Here is a 24,844-nt window from a genome sequence, read left to right on the forward strand (position 1 = left end):
CCCCAAGTCTGAGCCCGGCAGCTCCGACTCCCAGCGTGGCCAGGGTGCATGATGTCCTGCACCACGCTTGGGCCAGTGCTGGACGGCGGCGGCTCAGCTGACCCCTGGCCTCCTCCCCTCCCCCTGGCCTGGGGGCTCCTTGGCGGCCCCGCGTCTGTGGGCCACAGGAAGGTGCAGCTTCTCATTTCCGTCTCCGGTTCTCAGCCTGGCACGCAGCAACAGTCCCAAGGTATGGCCGCTCAGGTCTGGGCCCATGCAGCAGCCTCCCAAGCTGGCTCCGCGGAGGCCTGAACGGTGTGCGTCCTCACAGGGCCGCCCGCTCCCTCAGGCTACACCGCGCTTCCACAGGACCCGACGGACTCGAGTCTGGGTTACGCTACCGAATGGCCACCTTCCTTCCCCTGGACTTCAGCGACCTCCAGGCCCCAATGCGTAACAGCCCACAGCTGGGTCTTCCCAGCTCAGGCCAGAGCCTGTCGCCCCGTCCAGCGGACAAGCGGCTGTTTCCCTCCTGTGTGCAGCGCACTTGGGGCTCAGGATGGCTCCTCCTCACGTGGGGCCACTGCCCACCTGCTGCTGCCCTTGCCCAAGACCATGCCCGCCTCTCCACATCTGCTCCTCCAGGGCAGGTCCCGTGCCTCACACAGACAGTGGTCGGCACTGAGCAACGGATGAAGCGTGGGGCAAATACTGAATATGTGCTGTTAAATTAGCTCTAGAAACGAGGCGTCCGCTCAGGTACCCTGCTGCACACCTGTAATCCCAGCTACCTGGGAGGCTGAGGCAGGAGGATCACAAGTTTGAGCAGAGCCTGGGCAACCTTGCAAGACTGTCTTGAAACAGAAAAACAAAATAACACGAGACTGGGAGTGTAGTACTTTGCCTAGCACGGTGATGGCAACCCTTTTAGGGCTTTCAATGATTATAATCAGCTGGCGGATGTACATGTGCCACAGGTTCACCACCACTGGCCAAGCGTGGGTTCAATCCTCAGAAAAAGAAGAGAAGAAAAAGAGAGACAGCAAGGAGCTGACCACAGCCAAGTGCAGCTGGTTTGGAAAGTTCAAAGAGCTTGCGAATTTATATTATGAATAAGATGCCACCAAGAAGGGTGTGTCAAGGTCTCTCGGGATACTTCTGGTGGTTTAGGGACTGCACGCAGGGCCTTCACACACAGCCATCCCTCGGCCCTTTATTTATTTTTTATTTTGAGACAGTGTCCCTCTAAGGCACTAAGTTGCTCAGGCTCAAACTCGTGATCCTCCTGCCTCAGCCTCCCAGGGAGCTAAGCTTATAGGCCTGTTCCAACAGCCTGGGTTCCAATAAAAAAGGGAACAAAGTACAGCACAGACCCACATGTCTCAACAGCATGCTCAACCCATCCTCCTGAGGCCACAGCAGGTGACAGGTGGGACTGGGAGGTAGCAAAGCAGTCAGCAGCTACTGTAAGACCCTTTCACGCCTGCATTTTAGTAGCAAATATCTACTTGTGGGATATTTTAATTAATATAAAACAGTTTTACAAAGCCATTTTTTTCAGATGCAGTGAGGCCCAGTATTTTTTTTTTTTTTTTGGCACATCAGTGAGCTTTTACTTTTATTTTTCTATTTATTTTCATTAGTCCACATTTGCAGCAGCAATGATTACGTTCCTCCTGGGGATTTGGCACATGGACAGAATGTCTTCATCATTTTCTTGCCCCTTCCTTTCCCACCCTCCCTCCCTAACCTTTCTAACTTTTAGTCCCCTTCCCATGTGCAAAAGCTCTATTTCCATTTTTTCCTTCAATTTCCTCCATCCCCTCTTCCTCTCCTTCCTCCTCACTCTCATTTGAAAAAGGTCTCTCTACTTCCTATTATCTTTTATTTTGCTCTTTAATTTGGGTTTCTCATGTTAGAGAAACCATGTGACATATTTTGAGACTTCCACTTATAATGGACATTAAAAAGGGCCAAAAAAAGAAATAAATACCTCTTTAAAAGCAGCCATTTGCTTCTGGATTCTGTTCACAAATCTCCATTGTATTACAAGGCTAGAAAGAAAAGCAATTATTTCTCATATGAACCAAGAAAAACTTTATTTATGCCCATTAGAAACAGAAAATAAAGACTATTAAGCCCACAGTAAAAGCTGAATATGAAGAGGTACTCCAAAGAAGAGAAAAGCATTGCCATTCTGGACTGGGGAAGAGTGTGAGGAAAATGCTCATGGAATAAAGCATAAAAGTGCTTCTACCGCACCAATAAAATACTTACTAAATATATTCCTTTTTGTTCTTGTTGGTGACAATGATTTCTGAGCCACCATTTTTCAGCTCATGTTGGTGTGTCTAAAATTAAACAAGACACCCTTTTGTGTTATTTTGTCAAGAGAAATAAAATGTGTATATATTATAGTTATGCGAGAACCCTGGAGTTTTCAATGAAATCCATTCAAAAAGCTAAATGCTAAGAAAATTTAAAATATTAGTTTCATTGAAGTAAACATGGAATGAGTCAAATGTCAAAGAAAGCACACATTCTTGCTGAGAGATAGCTTTTGTTACTGAAAAATAAATGTAAAAACAGAGCAATGTATTGAGTGCATGTATTAATGTTAAAACCTAAGTTAGATCTGCTTCACAAATTATACATCATTTTTACTGAGTAAAATTCACAAACCTGCCCAAAAAGTTCTTCATCGATGATAAACCTGAGGTCCAATTCTGTTGGGTCATTTTCAAGAATCCATCTCAATGAATTGTAATACTCGCTATCCTAGATGGAAAAAAATCACATTTAAAAATTGTACATATAAAGACACCTGAGTTTGGAAAAAAAATAATTGAGGACAGGTGAAAGGGACACCTGGACATCGCTCTGTCTCTCTGTCTGTCTGTCTGTCTCTCTCTCTCTGTCACACACACACACACACACACACACACACACACACTACAGAAAGGAAGGGACAAAAGCAAGTGTGAGAGAAAAAGTGTTGCAACTGGGAGAGTAGCGCCTACTTAAAAGTGTGAAACCAGGTGTGGTGGCCCAGGCCAGCGAGCCCAGCACTCTGGGAAGCTGAGGCAGGAGGATTTCACCTTCAAACTTAGAGGGGAAGACCCTGTCTAAAAATGAAAAAATAAAATGGGCGGGGGATGTGGCTTAGTGAGAAAGCCCTGGGTTCAAGCCCTAGCGCCATGAAAGTTTAGAAATCTATCTTTATGTGGAAGCAGCAACTTAAAGGGATAAATAAAGCAATCTGCAAAAAGAACTCCAATACTCATGGATGGCCCGGAAGTCTCACGCTGTCCTCACATGACCTAGGAGGCTGTGCAAAAGGTGTGTGTAGCTACGAGGAGGCCCAAGTTAAAGAAAAATCACAAATTAAATATGAAAGCTCAACTGACCCACTCAAACAACTGATCCCGCGAGTTATGAAAAGCCACCTGTTTGCAGCCAGGATCTTTGCAAAGAAAGGAGTGAAACACATGCAGTTCTAGGAAGGGGTCTCAGGAGCCCAGTGCCCCCAGGGGTGTAACTCAGCCAAAGCCAACACAGGGCACTGGCCCTGGGCACCTGCTCTTTTCAGAGCCTCATACTACGTTAGGCCACTGTTTAAAACTCGACATTTATCATAAAAGGTCACAGAATCCAAGCACGGATGCAAGAGGTCTGCAGCTGCACTACCCTGAGACACGCCTGGGGAGGGAGCGGGGATCTGCAGCCTACTCTGCAATGCGCAAACAGACCTGACCCCTTCGCAGATGTAGGCATAAGATAAAGCAGAAGCAGAAAAAAAGCCAATGTGGGTGGTGGATAAATTCTTTCACCTTTAGCAGATGTTAGGAAATTTTCATAATCAAATGTTGGAGATGTTCGTTTGTGTTTTGAGACATTACAACTCAAAAGCTAATCCTCAGCCTGTCTAGCCGCCTGCTGGACCAGACCATACTCATCCATGCTCACAGCGAGACGTACCACGGACTCCATGTCATGCAGCGTTATAGGCTTGTGCAGCATCATCTTGTAAAACGGGCGAATGAAGAAACCTTGCAAGAAATAAAAGATATTTAAAATGCTTACCAAGTTAAGGAAAGCAGTTACAATCCAAAGAAGTTTTATACTTAACACGAACCATCCAACAGTTTGCCATGATAAACTGCCATCCCTGCGACCCGGCCAATAAACTTGAAGTAGGAGAGGTGATCTTCATTACATAGCCCGGAGTTGGCGTTTATCTGTAGGGTGTAATTATCCCTGTGAAGACAAGCATGTGTTTTGTTTGTGTGTTTGTTTTTTTCAGTATCAGGGACGAAATTCAGACCCTACACTTGGCAGGCAGGCACAGCAGCCCTGAGCTAAATCCTCAGCCAGATAAGCATATTTAAATACCCCTCTTCATACAGCACAGAAAAATTCAATACAACACATAATGATACATTTTCTCCCTCTTCTTAGTTACTTACCTCTCTCTACTAGAACCTCACGTGACCTCTGGTTTTAAAAAACAACTTTCTGGGCTAGGGGTGTTGCTCCGTGGTAGAGGATTTGCCTAGCAAAGTCCAGGCTGGGATTTGATGCCCAGCACTGAAACAAAATTTGCCAAAAGGCGAAAACAACCCGAGAGCCCATGGACAGATGAGTGGATAAATAAACTGTGCTGCACAGAGGAACGCAGAGGAAGTCCTGCTCTGAGCACGACATGGGTGGACGCGAGGACGCCTCTCGGAGTGAAGTAGCAGACACGGAGGACAAAGACGGCACCGTGTACTTGCGGTGGGGACCCAGAGCGCCAAGTCAGGGGAACGGAGCAGAATGGCGCTGCCAGAGATGGGTCAAGGCTTAGCGGGCACAGAGGGGTGAGGAACACGGACTTTTAGGGCGTTCTGGAGATGGAGGGCGGAGCTGGTTAGCAACAGTGTGAGTGGATTTGAAAGCCAGGGAACCCCGGGTTAAAGCAGTTGAGACGGGACATCTTATGTTGCATGTATCGTGCGGCACCACAACTTGTGAAACGTCCACAGTCCTCGTCCTCACCCCTTCCTCTGGCGCACTGTAACAACACGTGCTGCCTGTGCATCAAGCGACCCTCCCATCACTCGCAGAACAGCAGTTTTTCTCCCATGCACGAAGGCACTCAAAGATCTCTGCCTGGTGCAGCAGCGCACACCTTATTCCCACCTCCCGGGGAGCCGAGGCTGCACGGTCACTGAGCCCGGAGTTTTGAGGCCAGCCTCGGCAACACAGTAAGACCCCTCTTAATAAATCCACCACCGAGCACTTACGTAGCGGAATACTCAAACAGCCCATAATAGGGATTAAACATCTCCTTGGAGATCAGGAAGAACCACTCCCGGGCAACCCCTCCGTAGTCCAAGCCTTTCTCGCCATCAAACTCAATCCAGAGCCGGGCTTTGAGGAAATCTGCTCTCTTTACGCCCATGACCTTCCGGTAAGAGCCCTCCAGCACAGCTGCTCGGCGAAGCTTCATTTCAAATTTGTTTGGAATGTCGTTCTGAAAGCCAGAGAGAGAGAGAGGCTTCTGGTTAAAATCAGTTCGACCAGGGACTCGATCAGGTCTCCCTGGATGTCCAGATTCTCTGCGCCCCACTCTGCCCGGGGAGCCGGGACAGGCCCTCAGCCCTGACACCCCTTGCGGCCTGGTCCCTGATCGCTCAGAGGCAGACTTCCCGCTTCTGCTCTGGGAAAGCTGTAGGCAGCGAGGATCCCTCAGGCACAGCACTTCCCATGCCCGGTTCCCAGGGAGTCCGCTCTGTGAAGCTCCTGGCCACTACTGGCTTTTCCTTCGGCTCCTCCTTCCCCAACATTAGCAGGCTGTGCTAGGCACCCTCACTGCATCTCCACAGCCAACCCCTCACTCTTCACATCAACACAACAAAGAAGCTACCACTGTCCCCAAGTCCCCCTCACAGGTGAAGAAACTGAGGTGAATGCAGGACTGGCTCCCAGTCCGCCCTTCAGCAACAAGCCTCAGTATCTGCTGGAGTGCCCTGATCCCGCACTGTGTGAAACATGTATGTAACCACGCTTGGGCAGATCTTACTGTACATTTTATTAAAATACCTGGACATTTTATTCCTGAGTGCTTCATGCACAACGTTCAAGTGGAAACCTTTAGGAGAACACAAGCTAAGGACATTCTGTCACTCCAGGAAAGAAAAGTTTAGCACTAAGGAAAACTTCAAAGACGCTCTCAGTATATTCAGGGAAAACACAAAGTCCTATAGAAATATATTGGTCTGAGTAGTTTATGTCAGCAATACAAACATTATAAGTGCAACTTAGTAACAGTATGACTGGAGAAAAGTGGTTGCTTTAGACGGGTCCCCGGGCAGCTGGGACGTCGAGGCCCAAGCTGGGTGGCACCACCGTGTGGCCAGCGAACAGGGACAGGCAGAAGGTGAGGTTGTGCAGAGAGAAACAAGCGGAAATGCTGCTCCTTCTGAAACCTGAAGCAAGGTTCCCGGGCATAGGAGAGACAGGGATTAACTGCAAATGGGTCACCTGGGAGGCTGTGAGAGGCAGGTGGGGAGGACCAAGGAAGAGACTTCCACAGCTCCAGGCACAGCAGGTGGAGAGCAGGGCAGGGAGGAAAGGTGAAGGCGGTGAAGGCAGGTGGCGGACCATTCTGGGGCCCGGGAGCAGATGGTGTGAGAGGGTGAAGGAGCGTTTCTGAGCACAGAGCCTCGAGGCTTCACGGGACCCGATGCCCAGGTTGGGTACAAAAGGTAGCTCAGGGAAGACCCTGGTGGAGCCCAAGCAAGAGACGACAGAGGACCCAAGAGGGAGATGGTATCAGGGAGCCGGCACAGAGACTGCAGTAGGAGGTGAGGGCAGGCCCAAGTTCAAATCCTAACTCCACCGTGTGCCAGGTGAGTGGCTTGGTATGGTGCTCACCTTCTCTAAAGCTTGTTTCTTCCTCTGCAAACAGGGAAAATGACACAAACTTCCCTCCTAGAGGTGTTTCAGGGCTTAATGGCATGGTGTATTTAAAGTGTTTGCACAGTACCTGGCTCACACTGTGCTCCAGGGTTACTGGTCATCACCATCCTAGGCAAGGAGAAGTTACGGCCAAAGAGGAAGGGAGGTTAAGACAGCTCGAGGTACCCAGCACTGCTCACTAGTATTTTTTAATTTGTTTTGGTGTTCTGTTGTTTTGCTGCGAGGGTTCTGGATGTGGATTTTAATCTTTAAATCCTACTTGCGACTCTGTATTAATCTGAGGATTTGGATTCCCAGAATCTCCCCATGTACCTGAGCCTCTCTCGGAGCAGTTCCACACCCCAGCCTTGCTGCGGATGCTCATCCCTCACACACCTCTGTCGAAGTCTGGACAATTTCCACACAAAGCCTCTCTCTCGACTGCCAGCGTGACACACTCTGTTGGCTGGGACTGCATACTCTGGAGCTGGACCATGTGGTGTGCATCCAGCCTCTCCCCTAATAAATGTGGAACTGGTCACACTACCTAACCTCTCTGTGACTCAGTTTCCTTTCCTCTCCTATAAAATGTAACAGCCCCTTCCTCACAGCATGTAGAGAACAAATCCACAATATCTGAAGCCTACTGGGAAGAATGCCTGGAACGCAGTGAGAAACCAAAAACACTGTTTTTATTAGAATCTTTAGCGTTGGGGGCCTGTTAACAAAGACCTCGTCCCTCATCTCTGCTGCCTGGAAGACATGAACAGATATCTAACATGTTCACCAGGTCCAAGTGACAAACGTAGGCCCTGGAACTTCTCTCCCACCAACCCAATCTCAGTAAGAATAAAAATATTTACCAGAAAAATCATTAACAAAGATTTAAGATCCCAAAGCCTATAAGTCAGAGAGATTTCAGTAATTTAGACACAGAGCTATTCTTTAAGAAGAGTTTACCAGGTTGCTGGCATTTAAGGATTTTTCTAGGGCATAAATAACTACACTAACAAACTATCATATTCCATTTTTTGATGAACTTCAGAATGAAATCGTGCACTCGAGGAAGCTGGCCCATCCTGAGTGGGGAAGCCGTGTTCCAGTTTAAAACCCCAGAACGCGCGACCCAATACTGCCACCTTGTGGAAGTGCTGCTAAACTGCAGGGAAAGGCAAGAGGAGGGACTAAGGAGGAGGGCGCTGAAAGCGGCCAGCACCAGCGGCCAGGAATCGAGGGGCAGTGGCGACGTCACCCTGCGGTGACCGAAAGCACGAAGAAAGCATCTGACAAGCACGAGGGACAAGTGAGGAGGGCAGCGGTCCCGCCGGCTGTCCCCGTGTGCTCCGTGCAGAGCAGGCTGTGTGTGGAGCTGTGAGAGTGAGCGTCCACCGCGGGAAACGGAGCTCGGACCCCACAGACCCGGCCCCACGCCCCCGAGAACCCTGGCTCACGCGCACCTTCCCTACGAGTTTTCTGTATTAAAGTATCTTGAAAAAATCAACAGACGTGAAGTAATTATGGTTTGAAAAATAAGCAGTTTCCCCAAGAGAAACCATTCACTCAAAGTTGTTTCAAACACAGAACAAATTCTCTATTACTTTGAAAAATGCATTTCCCAGTACTTAAGATAAACACCACTAACCTGCTTCTTTAACTTCCTTCGGAAGAACTCATACTTTCTTTTGTAATCCCTGGAGTAGGGCACTGCCTTTAGTGGAAATTTTTTTGGGGAAAAAAAAAAAGTTTAGTTGGTTGTTTTTTTTTTTTTTTAAATTCTGGAAAAAACTTTACAAGGTTCCCTCTGGGTATTTTATGGACAACAAGTTAAAGACAAAAAAAGAGAGTATATGGAAATCAAAGTTTCACTCTAGGGAAAAGAAATACAAATGAAAAATTTTCATTTCTCTATTTAGGATAAAATTGTACTCAGCAATTCCTATGGCTGTAATTTTTCCTCATGCAACATTACTGAAAACAAGAGATTTATTTCAAGTAGAGAAATATTAGAAACAAAACTTTCCATTTCTAAAAATACTTTCAGTTATTTCTCCATTAATGAAACAATTTGAAAATGTACATTTCACCTGAATTCCCAGGCATTGGCTTTTTTAGCCATTGTTTTAAAAATATTACACTAGACAGTAATAAAGAAAACTGTTTGGTTGTACTTATTTTTGTCAATTAGAAAACAAAATCTGAACGAAAATGGAAAAAGCAGGTCTATAAGGAGGACAGTGATTTTTCTGTCATTAACTTGGCTGGAGAGTACAGTGATCATCACATGGTGATGTTTATGCTGAAGTCTAGGCACAGCTCACGTAGTGGACGTCCACAGTGATTGTAGGAAAAAGGTGAAGGCTCGAGCTGGAGTGGCTGCTGCCGCCCGTCCTGCCTCACCCTGGTGCTCTGGCCCGGATGGCCAGCTTGCAGCCCACGCCGAGCATTCGAGGTCTGGCTCTGAGCCTCCAGGGTTACTGTGCAGGCTTGGGCCATGACTTCCACTGTCTTTTCACATCATGAGCCATGGAACGGGGTGGTGGGCACAGGAGGAAGTGGCAAGTGTGCCTCCCTCAGGCCTTGGGTCACGCCCTTGACGGCTGCCCGAGAAGATGCCAGCTGGCCCCGCCCTGCCCGAGACTTACTGGTCCAGTCACCGCCACATTCTGCAGCCGAGGGTCTTCCCACTGTGTTCTTTTTATATCTGAAAGGAAGGGAGCAGCCCTTTCTCACTTACAAACTCACTTCAGCACTACAAGAGTAACGTCGTGAAAGCCGTACTGCACTTACTGTGATTTATGTAGAAGATCCTCCCATCTGTGTGAGTTCTCTCTTCCCATCCTGGCTGTAATTAAAAATGTATTCAGCCATTTCAGAACAGGGTTTTAGATGTATGGGTAAAAAATAACATTTGATTAGTTTGACTGCACATTCCATTTTAATAGGAGGTGTCAGTAGTTTAATGATGATTTTTATGGTTGTCAAGAACTACTACATTAAAAACACAAACTGCTTGAGACATTCGGGTTGGACAGGGGACAGTTCCAGAAACTTACAGGCAAGGGCCCTGGATCACTGGAAGACTCGAGGGGTGCCTTTCCTTGGAGATGAGCTGGAATTCTCAATCTTGGATCTTCCTTTTTGGGTTGAGCAAGTAAATAAAACAAATGCACACACATTTTAAAATAGTGAAAGTCAACATGTTACCAGGTTCTGTAGTATCCGTGGGTATTTAAAACACTCTCTTATAAAGCCCGTTCATACTTCCTTTCCTTACCCTACAGGATAGTTTCTCCTTCTGAAGCTCTCACTTTCAGGCTACCCTGGTGAACTGGTCTGCTTTAGGGGACCTTTCACCACACTCTGGGCACTGTGCCGCCACACAATTTTCCCCTAAGCACTGGGGGTGGGGCTCGAACCACAAGTGACTTCTACACCCCAAACGTGCTTTCTGCCTCCTAAATCATGTGTTCATTTACCAGTATTTCTGAAGGATAGGAAAGTAAGCCTTAAGAAAGGTTATTAAACTTAATTCAGATTTTTTTCCTCACTGAATTACCAGACTATTTCAAGAATCACCTTAAAAATACTTTCCTACTGATATATGCAGTCTTTTTGCTGGTAAATGAAATTTGGATTCAAAAGTGCTTTGGGATGATAAAGACTCAGATAAAGGTAAAGAATTATTACTAAATGTTTTCCTGAACATTTAGAGTGAGCAGGCTAAAAACTGGAAATAGGACATAAAATATGGATGCCTCCAAGACAGTATTAACAAGAGGTGTAAGTGGGTCTGGAGTAGCAGTAGTATTACTGCACACTGATCTTTTAGTGAACGCGGGGAAAGGCCAGTCACGTGACGCACACTTAATGACAGGATAACTGAGCTCTGTGGAGGACACACTGCTATCAACTGCGGAGTATTCCAGTTACCCAGGTGGTGGTCTTGGTGTTGTGGTCGATATAGAAAGGCCTCCCGTTTGGCGCGTGCCGGACTTCCCAACCTTGGGGTAGGAGTCCTTGCTGGACCCTGGCTGGCTGGGTCGGTGGCGGGGCTGTACCACTCTCAGGGGGCCGCAGGGTGGCAGAGGAGCCCTGGCCAGAGGCTGGCTGGCTGGCTTCCACGGTGACCTGGCACAGTAATGAAATCAAGCTCAGCATTCCACAGTGTCAAACAGCCACACTTAAGAAAGCTTAACCTGCAAACCACACACACTAGTGAACAGGGCTGAACATCTGAGGCTCACATCCAGTGATGGCATTATTATTTTTTTCCTCAGCTTTATAGCACTTTTCTCAAATTTTCCAACAAAAAATGTTGTCAAACTCTGTTTTTATAATAATTTGTGATTTCCCAGCTACTTCTCCAGCAGTGAGATGGCAATTAACCTACCGATCTATTGTGGAGGTGTCAGACCGAGGAATCATGTCTCGAGTTGGTGGTGGTTGTGGGGCTCTGCTCCCCACGACTCAGTGTGGGGAAGCAGGCTCAGAGGCTGGGTAGACAAAACAAATGACAAATAACCACCACAAAAAAGCACAGTGGTAGCCGGGTGTGGTGGTGCACACTTATAATCCCAGCACTCTGGGAGGTTGAAGCAGGAGGATTCCAAGTTTAAACCCAGCTCTGGCAATTTGGTGACTTAGTGAGACCCAGTCTCAAAGTAAAAAAAAAATAAAGGACTAGGGATGCAGCTCAGTGTGAAGGCTCTGAGTACAGTCCCCTGCATAAAAAATGGCATAAGTGGAATGTAATATAGTCATATGATAAATCATTAGTAGTTAAAAGAAATACACTGCATCTTCGTGTAGACAGTGCTTTAGAGCAATGCTATGCAAAAGAAAAAGATTTATACTTATGTAGCATAACATCTGCAAAACTTGAAACACATGGTCATAAACAGTCTGTGTTTTGTTTTGCTCTGTGCAAATACATAAAATAGACTAGAAGAACACATAACAAACTATGAATGGTAATTCCCTCTGGGGATGGGACCAATGGCTTGGCCGGGAGGGTTAAAATTTAGCCTATGTGTAGGACTGTTTTTAAAAAATAAAACCTCTGGCACATGTGTAAATACTGAATAGTTTCTCTAGTGTGAAAAAATATAATAGTACATAAGATCCTAAAGAGATAATTGACAACGTGAAATAGGAAGAAAAGGGCTAAAGGTGTAGGGAAAGTGGGAAGGGTAGGGGAAAGGAAAGAAGGGAAAAGAAAAAAATATGAGAAAATGAGAAAATGGAAAAAAGTGCTTGTAAAGGGGGAGGGGAGGAGGGGGTGAAGGGAGGGCAAGGAAAGGGGAAAAAATGAGAACCAAGACCTGTCATGTAAAGGTACAGGATCCCAGTAATGAATGTAACTGTACTGTAGACCTAAAATGTACCAATAAACTCAATGAAAAAAAATAAAATAAAACCTCTGGAAATGAATGTGCTAACCTGTCGGTGGTGGTATATTCTGGATGTTGAAATATGAAGATTCCTTATATTTTTCTCTGCATTCTCAGTGTTAAAAATGTCTCAGTAAGAGAACCAGTGATACGATAAAGTAAGGATTTTATAAAACACAGGAAGTACTACAAAAGCATTCACTGTGTCCAGGGATAAAGTGCTATGACTGTGAATTGCTCTAGTGGACCCTAATCACCAAGATCATCTTTCAGCAAAATAATGATCTTAACTACTCCAATTACAAAGTCAGCCAACAAACCAGACTGTCCACTCTGTCCTCTCGCCCTCCATTTGGACCTGTTTTATATCATGACAGGTAACTCGTGTGGTAAGAGATGCACAGGAAAGAGTACACAGCACGGAGGATGCTGGAAGAGTCCACGGCTACCGTGAGGGGCAGGACGGCTCAGAGCGTGAAAGCTAAAGCCTGAAGCGAACAGGAGGACGACTGCAGGCACCTGCACAGCGGGCCTCGTCCAGGTGGTAGTTTGGGAGCTGTGGTCTACGTAGTATGGCCTTCCTCTTGCATCTTTCTTTTCTTCCCAACCTGGTGGTAGTCCAGATGCAGTAGGCAAAAGCTGAGGCGCCGAAGAGCAGAGAATCAGTAGTTAAGAGGGCCACTTTCCTTCTTTATGGCTGGCTCTTTGAAATGAACCATATTTTATTTTCAACTAAAACCATTTATTACACTAGAAAATGGGTAAAATGGACATTTTTAATTTAGTAAAATGAGCTGTAATTATTCAAAAGAGAGCAGTATTTCTCTTGGGGAAAGAACAGAGTGCACCATGATGATGAGCGTGACAAAATGCCAACAAAACTGCCCACACTTGTAGCCACGCACTGTGCTCGGCACAGCCAGTCACGTGACCCGTGCCATCTCAGGACAGCGCTGCCGAGTACCCTGCCGTTGAAGACAGCGGCAACTAGCAGGGCCACATCCTTGGAGACAACGCCGAGATACAACCAGGCTGTCCACAGGCACTGCGCAGCTCTCTAAGGGCGGGGCAGCTGGTCCCTGTGGTTTGTGACTCTGCCTATTTCCAGGTTTACTTTCAACAGTCCTAGGCCTGGCCTTGTTTTTGTCGTTGTGAACCAGACGGATTCTCTCCAGGCACAGCGTGGCTCACCACCTCAACACCAGCAGTGCCAGTCTCCCGCACAGTTTCGGGGCCTTAGGTGTACACGCAGTCGAGGGGACAGAGATGCGTGGTGCATCTCACAAGCCACGGAGACAGGAGATAGCACACTGGAGTGAGACCTGACACAGTGCTCCCAGGACACGTGCAAGACTCCCTCTGTGAGTAGAGGAGGCAGAGCTGTCGCCACTGAGGGCAGAGGGGCTGTGAGCAGGGGGCAGAGACCGGAGGGACGAGATGGGACGGCAGGGGCCTGCTCAGCTGTGTGAACTCACACCTGGGAAGGGGTGGACTTTAAGGTATGCTCAAGAAAGCTGAACAACAAAACCAAATCCAGTAAGTGTATCGAGAGAAGGAACGGGAACAGCTTTTCTGGTATACCAAACGTAAATTACTTCTAGGTTCTCTTGCTCATCTGGTGAACTCGGAGCTGCTTCTGGGTGAACGTCACCGAAGAGAGATGCTATCACTGTGTGGGGACATGGGGGACGCACGGCAGATGGGGACCATGTGAGTCTCAGTGGGTGGGCCTGGGCCTGGACCTGCAGTGCTCTCAGTACGGTGGGGCTGACTGCTTAGATAGCACAGCCTCTTGGGAGTGGAGGATTTTGGAACTCCTGCATTCCTGTGCTGGAGGTTCCATGAAAGCAAAAATTCCACTTTCCAAAATTAATACACAGGCTGCCATTTGACACTGCAATGGCCTGGCAGGAAGAGGAGAGAAGGATATGCACAGGGCCCGAGAGGGGAGCAGGATTCGGGTCTGTTGGGAAGGAAGAGCCCAGGAAGTGTGGGGCCAGGGCACACGGAGAGGGCAGGCCGAGAAGGCCAGGGCCAAGGTTTCAGTGTTGCTGGAAGACAAGCAAGGTCCACAGAATGGCGAGAGTGCCGGGTGTGCGGGGCTTGGGACAACAGGGTAGGTGGGGGAACACAGGCCACCTCCAGTCCAGGGCAGGTGGGAACCAGAGAGAGGCCGGGCGCTGCCGCCTCTGGTGCGGAGTCCCTCACGCTAGGGCCAATGGCTGAGGGACACCAGGCACCAGCACCCGAGCTGCTGTGCCCTGCCTGGCCACCTCTGCAGGCACAGCGCTGGCTCAGTCCCCAGCCCGGCTCCCACCACAGACCCTGCACAAGCGCCGCCTCCTGTCTCTCAGCCCCACCCCAGCCCCGGAAGCCATCTGGGCAGTTGGACGTTCATGCTCAGGGTTCCCTCGAAGCAATAAATAAAAGGGTGCTGGGTTTTTATCTTCCAGGGAAGAGGATGAAACTCACCACAGGAAGCGCTGGCTGTTCTTCGTAAGTACAGGCTTGCAAGCTGCCTCTTCTGCTGGAATGATTCTTAGAGAGAACAGCAGCACCTTAGCTTCGTAGGCAGTGTTAGCTCTGTAGGCCCTGCTCCAGCCCCCACCCCCCAGGACCCACCTCTGACTCTTTACTGCTCTCTCAAACACATTCTCCTTCCAGTTTGCTTTTTCTTTTCTTTTCAATTTCAGGGTTTTGTCGTCTTATTATTATGAGAGCAACATCCTACTGGCTTTTTCTGCATAAGTCTTACTCCCTTCTGCCTATACTGTGAGCTTGGCCAGACAGTGGTCCACAGCCTAGGCTGGGCCCATGCTCCTGGTGACTCCACATCCCCAAGCCTTAGGACACAATGCTTCCCAACCTCAGTGACTTCTGTCTGCCCTGAGCCTAGCTTCCTGGAAGCCCCATATTCTTTGCTTCCCTTTGCCTTATATATAGGCTGTTGTTACCACTGAAACATCTCACTTTTGCTATTAAATGACATCCAGATTTACATTACACATATCAATTAACTCAGAATATCTAGGGTGGCATTGTCTGTGGTCACAGGGAACTAAACAATCTAAAGTGGACACCGCAGCGGACGAGGTAAAGCTCCACTACGTAAGGAGAAGTCTGAGAACCATTCCTGGTGAATTCAGGAGTCCCCTGCATCTCCTGAAATAGTCCTGTGCGTGAGATCCACATGACCTAGGCTGGACTCTGGATAGCAATTCCCACAGTGGCACCCAAGTGAGAATGTCACCAATCTCCTGGCTCCATCAAAGCATGCAACTTCTCTTCACACACATGTGAGTAACGCTTGTGACGAGCAGTTAGAGACTCCAAAGTACTGAGAGGGAAAAGCAGCTCCCGACATCCAGGAGCCAGCCTGGAACTCACAGGCAGTGCACAACTATATTCTCTGCAGTCTGTGAGGCTGAGGTAGGAGGACTACAAGTCTGAGCCCAGTCTGGGCAATTCAGCAGCTTACTTAGACCCTGTTTCAAAGTAAAATAATATAAAGGGCTGGGGATGTAGCTCAGTGCAAAGCCCCTGGATTTGATCCTCAGTACCAGGAGAAAAAAAAAAAAAGGTAACTCCCTAATCTTATCTGAACACAGACAAAATGTGAATACCACACAACATGAAATACCTCTCTGCCTTTGCAGTGCGTGGTGCTCTTTCCCGCTAATCTTTGCTTTGGCCTTGCTCCAGGTAAGATTTGGAAGGCGCAATCACAGAGCCCACTGTTTCTGGCCAACATGCAAGGCCCAACTGTCCTGCTCCTCCAAGGCCCCTCGTGTGCCCGAGCCCTGTGAGCATTTCTAGCACGCTACCACGCACACCTGTGGTGTGTGCTCCTGCAGGCTTTGGGCCAGAGGCAGGGACACAATAGGTATTTAGATGCCAACGACCACTGGGACCTGCTAGACCACTCCCTGGGATGTCTGAAAAACGATCGCTCCACGAAGTCTCCAGGTCCCTGATGCATCACCCATATCAGTGAAGACAAAATTTTACGGAAAAGTTAGTTGTTGAGTGGAATATTTGTAATAGAAAATCCTGAAGCAAAACATAATTGAGGGCCTCTTACTGAGCTGGGTGCTGGCTGGCTGGCGGCTGAAATTCCGTGCACAGTGAGCCTGGCGCTCAATTCTTCTGCAAGGTGAGGCCGAAGGTCCAAGGGGCCCGAAGAGGGCAGTGACGGGAAGGCCTGAGGGCCGGACACTGCGGCCTCCTCCTCTCCTATGATCTCCCAGTTCTGAAATGGCAGAGTCAGTGTGAGCCTCAGCGTGAGCCACTGCCGCTGTCCCCTGGGCCTGGCAGCCAGAACCAGAAGCTGTGCTACCTCGGAGGACTCCAGGGCGCTACCGCTTTCCGTCTCCTCGGATATCTGCCGTCTGGTGGTGAAGGCCCGCTGCGCTTGGAGCTGGATGTCACTGCCATCGGCATCTGTGAGGTCGTCCCTGCGTGGGAGCACACAAAGCACCACTCACTCTCAAGGCAGAATGACAGGCGACCATTAACAAGTATTATGTCAGAGCTGCTGTCGGCCAAAGGCGACTTCCACGTGCACACATGAAACTGAGGGCACACAGCACCTTCAGAGCACCTTTGGGAGCACAGTTCTGTGAAAATGTATCACGGTGCCTAGGATAACGCTGGAAACATACAGGTACTCATAAATATTTGTTGAGTGAGTACGAGCGATTTCACAAATGACGTCATTACAGTGCTATTTTACAGTGTTGTTACAAGAGTAAAATCTAAAGTAGCTCTTAAGCTATGCACATCTCCATGAATCAGGCAACATATGTGCTAGCCTCGGTCTCAGTAAGGAGCAGAGTTCCCCACACTGGAACAGGGAACAGAATGGAAGACGGCAAGGGCTCCGAGTCCAAGAGCAAAACTGGCGGGGGCTACGCAGTACCTGATTTTGTAAGCAGACACGGGCTGCAGTGGGAAGGGTAAGAGCAAAGGCTCGGGCACGAAACTACCACCCACAGTGATTTCTAAGCTACACTGTCTTAGGCAGGTATCTGCACTTCATGTACCCAGGCTATCCGGTTAAGGGTTCTATTCCAATGTCTAATAACAGAAGTATCAACTTCCTTAACACCACATGAGCCCGGGACAGTCATAAAACCTGTTCTTTTTGTATTTTTATTTTGAGACAAGGTATAGCTATACAGCACTATGTAATTATTGTATTTAAAATCTGACTCATGGTGTTGTATACATTGTGTTTGGGGCACTAGGAGACGTTTGATACATTTTATATTGTTAATAATCAGAGTACTCAGCATATTCTTCACCTCATACATTGATCATTTCTTTGTGGGGAGAACATTCGAATCTTCACACTTTTTTGAAGATATCAATACAATGTTTTTAACCACAGCCACCAAAACGTATTTTTCTACCAAAGTGTATTGCTTGTATTGCTGCCTGTTCCTTCACCCCAGACTCAAGAGATCGATTCTTAGGGTGCTGTGGCTACTTAAAACACGAGTTTGACAGATGTTTCAGATTGGTTTTTTTTGCCTAAATATTTGATTTTTGCTGCCTGAAATGACACCAGTGATAATAAGAGAAACAGGGTTCTGGTCAAGCCAGCTGGCCGTAACACAGAGGGGTGCAGTCAGGTGGTTATGCAGTTTTAGTGTCGTTGGTTCTTCCATCTATCACTGCACAGATATCAGTTCCTTGTGGCCACGAAAGACTTAGGTCCCTGGTTTACTTTGGAAGGGTTTGTGAACTGGAAATGCCTTTGAAAATTCTTGAGATATATCAGATACAAAATATCAGAACCAAGAATTAGGAGGTCAATGGACAAATACAGAAAACTATAAAAATGCATCCAACAGTCATAAACTACAGAAAGCCATCTCAGGCTACCGGAGAGGAGAAATGGGAGGGGTTGGTAATAAAGACACAAAGAGAATTGGGAAATGCATGTGCAGTCTGATGGTAAGAAAAACGTCACCGAAGAGATGTGAGCTGGGACACATCAGAGGCCATTCTACCTGATCTGTGCACCAGGAAAGGCGTGGGTACAGAGCTCAGTCTGCGAGATGGGTGTTGAAAATAGGCCTTTATTACTAGGTCCCTTCTGTTTTACAAGTATTTCGTATTTTCAAAATAGCGCACTGCTAGTGCTGGGGATGTAGCTCATTGGCAGTGCACCAGCCTGGCAAGTACAAAGTCCTGAGTTTGATCCCTGGTACTGAAAAAAACAAAACAAAAAAACTAGGGCACTGAGGAAACAGCATGTTATTATATTGTAATAAAAAACTATAAAATTTCCAAGATCTTTTAAGTCAGTTTCAATAGAAAGAAATGCACCATTTTAAACTATATAATTAATAATTAATTAAAACTGAGCCAATTAAATCAAATGATTCTGAGTATCAATCAGGTTAAAAAATACAGCTGAGATAGCATTTTTTTTTTTTTTTTTTTTTTTTGGTACCAGGGATAGAACTCAGGTCCTTGCGCTTGCGAGGAAGGCAGTGGAACCACTGAGCTAAATCCCTGGCCCGAGACAGCATTTTTTAAAGCCCTGGGCTATAAAATCTTAGTCTCCTGACCTCTCACAGACCTACCATCCCAGCACTCCAGGAGGCTGGGGCAGAGGGTGGCAAGTTCAAGTCCAGCCTGGGCAAGTTAGCAACTTAGTAAGACCCTGTATCAAAGTGAAAAATGAAAAAGGGCTGAGGATGTAGCTCAGGGAAGACCTTGGGTGCAATCCCCAGCACTGCGCGCGCACACACACACACCCTGGTCTTTACAGTTTAATGGGTCCCTACACCTCTACACTGCTCTGGATCTCTCTGAGATCTGAACTCAAAATGAAATTAATGGCCAGCAACTGGCCCAACTGCACATGTGAGAGCTGCAGCACATACTGGGGGCTTGGTCTTTGCCACTGTGTCCTCCGGGATCCGTGGTTCACATAGTAGGTCCTCCCGAGGATGTCCTGCCTCTCCTCCCATCCTGGAGGGAGGGGAGATGGTTCCTGCTGCTGCTGCAAGTGGGGAGCAGCGTCTGGTTGGTCCAAAACAACCCAGCCAGGCTGAAACACAGGACAGAGGGAACCAAGAATTAATAAGCCGTGTGCTGAGGAGAATATGCAAAGATTCAGCAATTCATTCCAGAAACCGCACGTCAAGAGTCGGCACATCTTCGACTTTGAGTCCAAATCATAAATATTCTATGATAGTGAACTTTTCTTCACAAAATGATAAGCATTTGGATTTTGTCAAAAATGTTTCAAAAGTTTTCCAAAAATTTTAAAAACATATCTAACAGACAAAGGGGACCAAAAATCTCTTTAAATAAGCAAACACTGTGCCATTGGAAAGCACTGAGAGGCCCGGGAGCTGTGCCGAAGGGGGTGTCACCGAGTGTCTTTAAGCTAAAGTGGCTGTGCAAGGGCGGGTGGCGTCTGTCTCACCGCAGGCAGCTTCCAGCTGAGATCAGCTCTACACGGACACAGGCTGGGGAAGGCCAGGCAGAGCGAGGCCAGAGCGCAGAGCAATGGCTGAGACACATCGCCACGGAGCACTGCGGCAACTGAAAGCCTCTGGGTCTCTTCTGCCTTCCCTCCTCCTCCTCCTCTGGGCTTCCTGACCGGACCAGGTCATAACACAGCCAAAGAAAGACTGAGAAACAGATTCCCTGGGACTTTGGTTTCTCAGTCTAGCAAGAGACAAAACACACATCAAGGGTAAAGCGAGGAACTGAAAGGGCAGTAAGAGCTAGTGACAGGATTCTGCATGAGAAATCTTACAGCAGGAGAGGTACCAGGCAAAGCAATTTATTAAAAACCTGTACTGTTAGGAAAGTGTTGGAAATCGAAATAAATTAGTGAAGGAAAATTTAAGATGCTCTTAAAAGAAGACCTGAATGAAGAAAACACAACGTTATCATGGCTAGGAAGATCCAATCTCACAGAGATGTCAATTCTCCCCAAGTTGGTCTATAAACTTGCCAAGATTATGATAAAAATACATTACAGATGTTTTAAAATAATAGCACAAGCCAAGTGTCAAATCCAAATAGAAATGCAATCTAGAAATAATAACTAGGCTTATTCTAAACAAAAAGGAAGAGTGATGAGTGGAGAGGAACCCAACAGAGAAAACATTATAAACTGTAATTGTTAAAACCAACCGTGGAGACACATTTGTCATCCCAACACTCTGGGAGGCTGAGGCAGGAGGATCTCAGGTTCAAGCTCAGCCTTTGTAACTTGTGACTTAGTGAGACCCAATCTCAAAATAATAAGAAAGAAAGGGCTGGGGAAAGTGCAAAGGTCCTGGGCTCAATTCCCAGCACCACAAAAACAAAAGAGGAGTAAGCCCTGTGAGGCCACGATGCGTGCCAAGACAGATGGCTCAAAAGAATGGACCGGGAAGACTCAGATGCTTAGGGATTCAGCAGATGATAAATTTCAAATCTGTGGGAAGGTGACTAACTGCTTGGGAAGTGGGTACCCCTTCATGTTTACAATTGGCTCCCCACCTCATACCTTACTAAGTCACAGATGGAGTAACAACTGTACTTTCTGAGACAGGGTCTTGCTTTGTTGCCCGGGCTGACCTCAAACTCCAGGGTTCGAGCAGCCTTCCTGCCCATACATTGTACCACGCCTAACTCAGACTGAGTAATATTTATTTTATTTTACTTAATTTTTTGTGACATTGGGGATTTTTATTTTTTATTCGACCCTTTTGACTCAGCCTCCCAGAGTCTGGGATTACAGGCATGCACCACCACATCCTGCTAGACTAAATAATATTTAGATGTTGGAGAATAAACCCAAAAGGTATTAGAACAAACTTTGGAAAATTTAAAAAATATATTCCAAGAACGGGAAGCTGTTGAATACGACCTCAAACCTGAAGGGCATACAAACAAATATCTCTGTAAGTCTGACTACAAAATCTAGCCCAAGCAACTTAGTCACCCACTGAGACTTTGTCTCAAAAACCAAAAAAACGAAAAGGCCTAGAAGTTAGCTCAGTGAGAAGGCCCTAGGTCAATCCCCAGTACCACAAAAAACAAAACAAAAGAAAATCTAAGATTTCTCTCTTAAAGATCTGCTTTCTGCTATCCAAGTATATTAAAGAAAAAAAATTTAAATTATTAGAACCTTTTCAAAAATCCTTTTTAAAATTTGAGGGGGTACAGTTGTTCTTCCTCAAAGTGAAACCTCACTAATGCATTTTAAAAACCCAGAGAGCTGTGCTGCAGAAGGAGCTCCACACACATCAGCACCAGCCTTACAGAACACCAGCAGTGGACCCTGAGTGGCACGGGGTACAAAGTCGAATGCCTGTCAGAGGCACAGTTTACTGGGGAACACAAGCTGCCCACAAGTGAGCCTCTTCAGAATTACAACTATTTGCTTCAGATAGCACAATTTTATACATTTGGTTACAAACTAGATGTCAGGTGAGACTTCTCAGGTCTCAACTACCCAGAAGATCACTAAGCACAGCTCATGTGTTTGAATTCCTAGGGCCTTTCATAAATAATCTCCTACCGCTTATGCCCCCTGAAATTACAAGGTGCGTTGTGGGGACTTGAACACAGTGGGACTCAAGGCTGCAGCATGAGGTGAAGAGCTCTGCCCGTAGGCCTGAGCCGGAAGTGGGACAGGAGCTACAATTTTCGCATGAGGGCAGAGCCCAGAGCAGGCTACTAAGCAATGAGATGCTGTTCATTTAAAAAAGTTATTAAAATACTTTCTTTTTGTGTGTGTGTGGTTTTTGAGATGGCCTCACTATGCAGTTCAGGCTGGCCTTGAACTCACAGCGATCCTCCTGCCTCAGCCTCCCAAGGTGTGCACCACCATGCCCAGCTGCAATATCCTTTCTTTATAGTAGACATTTTTCATTTCAAACATAATTCCATTATGCGAGATACCCTGTGCACCAAGCTTCTACCCAATAAATATCTTAAAACTCTAAAACTACTGACTATATGAAAAACCAGAGAAAAACAAACAGGAAGAAAAGGTAATAAAGTTGGGTATGGTGGTATATGCCTGTACCTCAGTACTCTGGAAGCCCAAGGCAGCCCGGGCAACATAGTAAGACCTTGTCTCAAAAAACAAAGCAAAACAACAAATAAGTGAACAGAGACATGAGAGGATAACATGTCCTTTGCTCACCAAAGTAGGGGTTTTCACCTATACTCTATGAGTTGAGGAAACAAAACTTGTTCTGTCTATCATTATACATAACCCTCAAAGTGAAACCCATTTTAAAGCACTTTAAAGCCCCGAGAGTCGTGCTGCAAATCTGCCCCTACTCTGTGGCCTTCCTCTTGGTGCATGGCCACACCAGGGCGTCCGGCCCTCGGGGACACCACTCGGTTCCAGGTCACGCAGAGACCAAAACACGCCCAGACAGGGGAAAGACCGCTGAGACAGCATGGGAAGGACCCTCTGAAGCACAGGGTGCCACAGGTGGGGTGTCGCTGCCAGTGTCGCTGGACAAACGCGGCCCCCTGGATGAGCCCACCTTTCGGGACCTCGTGGACAGGGTCTGTCCCCATGTCAGATCACGAACCCTCCTAAGGAAAGAAGAGCCCCAGAGGCCACGGGGCACAGCCTGTGGCCCTCCAGAGGAGGAGCCCCTCCAGAGAGGCCTCCGTCTCAGGCTCCTCCATCCGAGACGGAGGTGCGGCTGCCTCCCACACACTGGAGTGCTACCCGGAACTCGGCATGGACTTTCCTTGTGTCTCATCCTGGACAGTGTCAAGTAAATATGACTTTTCATTACTCACGCAGACGTTCCCACTTTTTCTGCTCTTCCCTGAGGCTTCCCACAGCAGGAAAAGTAACAGAAATTATGAGTCCTAAAAGACCTTATGTAGTGACTCCTCAAAATGTCCATATATTTAACTTACAAATCTAAATCACACACTTGCTTTAAGAGAGAACATGACATGGTTTTAGGAAACTCTGAAGCACTACAAACACCAAATAACTTAATATGATACATGCGTTCATTTATAAAAATTGTATTCTCTATTTCCTAAGAAATTTCCTAACTTTAAGAAGGTTATCAAGGATGGTCATCATTGTAGAGAAACCTGCAGAAAAGGAACTGTTAATTGGTGCTTGGGGGAAATAAATGTCTGAGTAAATAATTTTTGATACAAACATCAATTTCACTGAATAAAGTAAATATAGCACAACAAAATTAGGTATTTTCTTTTTAGTTTAACCAAATATTTATAAAAGCTCACCTCTAATTCCTCAGCCTGCTCTGCATTGTCATCTTCTGAGCCACTGGTTTTAGGTAAATAAGTCATTTTTAGTCTCAGATAACCTTTCACTCTTGATTTCTGACTGTAGAAAAGAAAATAATTATTCGCAAAAGGTTAACACTAGGCAGAAAGTATTATTTATTAAGTCTACTGAACACCTACTTGCTAGTAGGGATTTTTTAGAGGAAGCTGAAAGGTAAGTTCCAGTGCAGAAGACATTCAGGAAAAGCGGTAGATGGTGGAGGAAAAGAAAACACGTGTAATGCATAATTGTGCTACAGAAAAGAGGCTGAGCTGGGGGCTGCGGCAGGAGGATCGCCACAAGTCTGACGCCAGCCTGGGCTACACAGTGAGTTCAAAGCCACCCAGGACTACATAGCGAGACCCTGTCTCAAACAAAACAAAACAGAGGCTGAGGAACTTCAAGTAAAGGAGCGGGAGTGCTTCAGGAGGAGCTGGTATCTGGCCTGCGTCTGGGAGGCTGGGGAGGAGTCTGATCCTTGGCAGTGGAAGGAAAGGAAGAGCTGGGAACCCAGAGAGGCTGGGTTAGTTCAGGGAACGGCAGGAGTTCACGTGACCAGGTGCAAGACCCCTCCAGGGGCGGTAGGGATGGGGACAGTCCAAATGACAGGACTGTGCAAAGTCAGAGCTTCAGCTTCTCCACACAGACCTTCGGGGACAGGGAAAGATGCTGTCAGAGACATGCATGGGACGCTGACCGTCACAGAGTGCAGGGCGACAGCCTGAGGGTCTCCTCATTGTCCTCACTCTGTGTGACTTCTCTAAAGGCTCCTGTCCATGGCGGTGAAGTTTTAAATCTTTTTTAAAAAACTGACTTTCATAAACTCCTAAAACTTAATTTTATCTCTTCTATTGTCTCCACCAATTCAAGCATCCTAAGGTTTACTTAAGAAATACTTATTGTTCCTAGCTTTCTATATAGTTTCTTTTTTGGTGATTTTACAGATAGCAGTTATGTAATGAACTACCTTTACCTTTCTAGACAGTTTATTTCATCTCCAAGCAGTTACCCACTCCCCATTGTTTTAGTTGTTCTCCTGGATTTGGCAAATTTAGTGTTCCCTGTCCTGAGCAGTCAGGAAGAACCCTTGGCTCTTGTTTCCAGTGCCACTAACGTGGCTTCCTTAGGTGAGGGTGATATGCTGCCTGCTGCTGGAAAGGCGGGTAAGGAATGGATCAGGCAACATCCTGCAGAAAACGTCTCCACAGCTGTGTGTCCTGTCTTCTCAAGCTGAAAATGA

General features: G+C 46.9%; 1 protein-coding gene across 6 annotated transcripts in view; it reads right to left on the reverse strand.

Annotated features, from left to right (window-relative positions):
- Nedd4 (NEDD4 E3 ubiquitin protein ligase) overlaps positions 1-24,844 on the reverse strand; it is a 94,309-nt gene that overhangs the window by 7,252 nt on the left and 62,213 nt on the right. For 4 of the 6 annotated variants that reach the window (XM_010609041.3, XM_010609035.2, XM_010609039.2 and 1 more), the window contains 17 exons: positions 23,562-23,664; positions 19,208-19,374; positions 16,648-16,765; positions 16,393-16,560; positions 14,784-14,849; positions 12,831-12,950; positions 10,852-11,049; positions 9,975-10,055; positions 9,709-9,763; positions 9,564-9,622; positions 8,564-8,629; positions 5,265-5,494; positions 4,115-4,236; positions 3,958-4,028; positions 2,662-2,757; positions 2,257-2,330; positions 1,973-2,033 (listed from right to left, as the gene is read on the reverse strand). In XM_010609041.3, the coding sequence (XP_010607343.1) occupies positions 1,973-2,033; positions 2,257-2,330; positions 2,662-2,757; positions 3,958-4,028; positions 4,115-4,236; positions 5,265-5,494; positions 8,564-8,629; positions 9,564-9,622; positions 9,709-9,763; positions 9,975-10,055; positions 10,852-11,049; positions 12,831-12,950; positions 14,784-14,849; positions 16,393-16,560; positions 16,648-16,765; positions 19,208-19,374; positions 23,562-23,664 (1,855 nt within the window). The remainder of the gene's footprint in view (positions 1-1,972; positions 2,034-2,256; positions 2,331-2,661; positions 2,758-3,957; positions 4,029-4,114; positions 4,237-5,264; positions 5,495-8,563; positions 8,630-9,563; positions 9,623-9,708; positions 9,764-9,974; positions 10,056-10,851; positions 11,050-12,830; positions 12,951-14,783; positions 14,850-16,392; positions 16,561-16,647; positions 16,766-19,207; positions 19,375-23,561; positions 23,665-24,844) is intronic. The other 2 variants (XM_010609038.2, XM_010609036.2) reach the window with 2 other exon arrangements.

Source organism: Fukomys damarensis, unplaced genomic scaffold (genome assembly GCF_012274545.1).
Source record: "Fukomys damarensis isolate Sample0158 unplaced genomic scaffold, DMR_v1.0_HiC HiC_scaffold_17, whole genome shotgun sequence".
NCBI lineage: Eukaryota > Metazoa > Chordata > Mammalia > Rodentia > Bathyergidae > Fukomys > Fukomys damarensis.